The 3,690-nt window shown below is 46.9% G+C and overlaps 2 protein-coding genes across 2 annotated transcripts in view; both read right to left on the reverse strand.

Moving 5' to 3' along the window:
- Positions 1-322, reverse strand: part of H257_12661 (hypothetical protein) — a gene marked incomplete at both ends in the record, with an annotated part of 831 nt that extends 509 nt beyond the window's left edge. The window contains 2 exons of the mRNA XM_009839951.1: positions 114-233; positions 314-322. Coding sequence (XP_009838253.1) covers positions 114-233; positions 314-322 — 129 coding nt within the window. The remainder of the gene's footprint in view (positions 1-113; positions 234-313) is intronic.
- A 991-nt stretch (positions 323-1,313) lies between these two features.
- H257_12662 (hypothetical protein) lies at positions 1,314-1,769 on the reverse strand (the record flags this gene model as incomplete). The annotated part of the gene is made up of 1 exon (XM_009839952.1): positions 1,314-1,769. The coding sequence occupies one exon, from the start codon at positions 1,767-1,769 to the stop codon at positions 1,314-1,316; it is 456 nt and encodes a 151-aa protein (XP_009838254.1).
- Positions 1,770-3,690: the final 1,921 nt, after the last annotated feature.

Consider the following 3,690-nt stretch of genomic DNA (forward strand, 5'->3'; position numbering starts at 1 on the left):
CCTTGGGTTCCCTGGGGGATCTGGGTCGCCAGAGAAGTTGTCGGAGGGTTCGTAATCTGTTCCATCTTGAAATGTGATGCCTCGTCCTCCTCTGGTTGGCTGCATTCGTGCACCTCGCTGGGGCCCGCTTTGTACGCTTCCAGCGCTTGTGGGTCGATCCATGGCAGTGGCGGTGGTCTGATTGTGGCTTTGCTGTAGTCCATGAGGAAGCCTTTGAGGGAGGTGTTGTTGGCCTGTGGACAACCCAAATTGGTTGAAGATGTCACGTAGCTCTTCCAACGTATACGTCTTGACACTTAAAGGATATGTCTACCGTGGACATGTTGTTGATGCACTTGGCTGTTCGTCCTAGCTCAACAATGCCGCAGTTTGACGCCGCAAATTATCTCACGCGACAAAAAAGAGGGCACACTCTTGAGCTATCAATAATCACATCATGCACATTCTCATACAATAACCCAACTATGATGTAAGCTCGGACAAAACAATCCAGAGCTAACTAATTCGTTCACCGTACTGATGCCACCTCCCCGTCCTCAGAATCGGGGCGACTTTGTTGTCGATGCGATGTTGAGGGCTGTGGCGGCGGCGTCAGCATAGTGGACATATTGGCCATTAGACGTAGGAGTGTGACAGTCGGTGGCGTTCAGAGATCCAATTAAACATCTACAGGGGTTATCGTGGATGTGCACAGTTCACTGACGCCGCCGTCGCCTCTCCGTGGTGGAGTTATATAGTAACTCAGATTTATACGGTTAACCCTTAGGTACTTCGAAGTAGGACTTATTGCTCCCACCGGTAGGTTTTATAGGGTCTCAATAAATCCAAATATAAATCTGACCACAAGTTCAATAATACTTCGAAGTACTACGTAGTAAAAAGGTAGGAAACTATACTTGGAACCAATTTTTCATTTTGCTAAAAATATCTACTTGGAACAGGCCCTAATAGTACGACTTTTTCGCCTCGATTTGTTAATCCGATTCTTAATAATATCATTCTTTATAATCCAATGCAGTTTTAGCATAGTAAAATGAAGTTCCATCACTCACACAAAATACACTGGGTTTGTCTGGTAACATTTCTTCAACGAGTAAATCCCACGTGGAATTATTGGATTTGGGTTAAACGTATTCCAGCAAGACATGTTTCAATTTTGATCAGATTTGTTGAATTCGGCCCCAAAATGGCGTTTTGGGCCTGAATATTGCAATATTTCCCGTTACCAGACGAACCCTAAAATTACCATTTTATTGAACTCCAAGCACAATGTCGACGCGGCGGAGCAACGATCTAGAGAATGACCAACATTATCAACACCCCCCTACATTGTGTAATGGGGAGTGATCGGCTTCTGATTTGCCATTTTTATTCTTCTGGGGTGGCATGATCTTGGTGATCTTGTTCTTCACACAGCAGTCGCACTTCGTTGGTGGTTGGCGCAAGTTGTTGGGAGTTATGGCGCCGCAACGGTTGACGGCGGCTGTGGTGAAGTGTTCCACCCGTTGGTGCCAGAGATCTGATATCTCATTCATAAGCGTTCTTGTCTTGTTGGCGCGTGGGCCGCAAAGTTGCACCGCTCGTGGGTGTCTGCTTGACCGAGGACATACACATTGTTTTTGGTATCCAGCGTGGCGGTGGCGATTGTGGTGCATGATACTGCACGTCATGTCGTCGAAGGTGACTGAGAAGTTGCGGTTGGCTCTCATCATAACCGTAACGGATAGAAACGTAGATGGCATGTTGTCGATGAGGAGCACGTCAGGCATGACAAGCGTTGTCCCTTCGCTGGTGCTATACTTCGCCATCTTCGTTGAAGATGGCGAAGTATATCAAGCGTAAACCTTGCCTTGTTCTAAAACCACATCACAAAAAGAAATTTACTCCAAGCGCGTCAGTGGCGGGGAAAGCGTTATGATATGGACCGGGATTAGCGCTGACGGCCGAACCGAGCTGGTCTTTTTGGATGGGAGACAAGACTCAGCAAAGTACTGGCAAACGTTGGACTGCTCGGGAATCTACGGTAACGTCATGGTGTTTTGAGGCCGATATTTCAACAAGATAACGCCTCTATCCACGTTTCGCGACGTACGAAGGCGCACATCGACGCTAACGATATTGAAGTCATGGAGTGGCTCGCAAAGAGCCCTGATCTCAACCCTATTGAGAACGTTTGGGGGCAACTGGCCTTTTTGGTGTACCAATGTGGACGTCAGTATGAGTTAGTCGGTGAATTGAAGGCCCAAATATGTGCTTCTTAGGACCTACTTACCCAAGAATACTTGCGTCAACAGGTCGATGGTATGCCAACTAGAATGGCACAGGTCATCCTTCGGAATGGTGCAGCAATTTATAAATAACTACTACAGTAGTACCAATTTGGAAGTGCATCTATAGTTTTTCACACCCTAAAAACTGAACATTTGTCGACTTTCAAATAATACAATCGATTGAATGAACATATCCTGGGGATATATATATTCTTCGTTCAAGATTTCTTGAGCAAAACGCCAAATTGTTCACTTAAGTACGTGATGTGATGTCGATGAAAGATAGGATGCATCTATAGTTTTGAGCAGCACTGTACGCGCATCGTACCCATCTTGGTTGCGTGGGTCTTTGGATTTCCGAGCACGCCTTAGAATGGATCGATTTCGAGCAAATTAGTCCAGAGAGACACTTTCCGAGCGCACTTGATAGGCACAAGAACATGTGTTAGTCATTGGTGAATTTCCGAGCAAATATTGATACATATTTACCCATTTACGAAACAAGATCAACACTCCGATAGTGAAGTTTATACTTTATTTTGAAAGAGAATGATGGTTACGAAACAAACACGAAACAACTTATCCGGAACGATTAGGAGCTAGCTTAGGCCAGGGCCGGGAACCAGGCCCGTTCGCCCGCGCAGCGACTCAGTATCACAGCAATGATCTATATAATCCTTGGGAGCACCGGAGGCCGGGAGCGAAGCGAACCAGGCCGAGGAGCCCCCCCTTATTTACCGGTTAATTAACCGGATGTTTCGTTAGTCCTTGGTATTGTGCTTTTCACATATTTTGGCTAATCTGGGTATAAATACCCGCTTTGAACCAGTGGGTGACGAAGTTTTAGATTAATTCAACTTAGTTTTAGCTAATCGGAAGTACCTATGATTGGATGAGCAAGAGCTGTTCCTGCAGCATATGTTGCTAACCTGAAGCGTTTGCCCATTTCATTTCGGCAAACGCGGGGGTTTACAGAGTGGATTACCTAATACACGCGAGTGTGTCACGGTGCGACTGCGGGGTCCATGACCCTGCCGAGACTGCGAAGCCAGACGAGGCCCTGATTGACCCTCTGACCTCCCTGAAGACCGCGTTGCCTTTCCCGTTCTGGCTAGACCTCCCAGACCTTATATACCTCCCAAACTCGATGACCAGGACCGTCATCGGGTGTCGAAGATCTACCAAGACGGAGATCCCTCAACCGTCAACCACCGATGCAGTAGAACTTAGAGCATTAGGACTACAGCCACGACCACACCTTTAACTAACTCGACTTTACATATTTGCCTCGAACTTCACACCTGGGTTTGAGTCTCCTTGTTTGCCTGCGCCGCGCCTACCCATCAACTTGTCGTAAAACCCCGCGACATTCTGGTGGAGCAGCAGGGTAGGCGTTTGCAACGGAATCAAGGAAGAAATG

Source organism: Aphanomyces astaci (genome assembly GCF_000520075.1).
Source record: "Aphanomyces astaci strain APO3 unplaced genomic scaffold supercont1.42, whole genome shotgun sequence".
Classification (NCBI taxonomy): Eukaryota; Oomycota; class Saprolegniomycetes; order Saprolegniales; family Verrucalvaceae; genus Aphanomyces; species Aphanomyces astaci.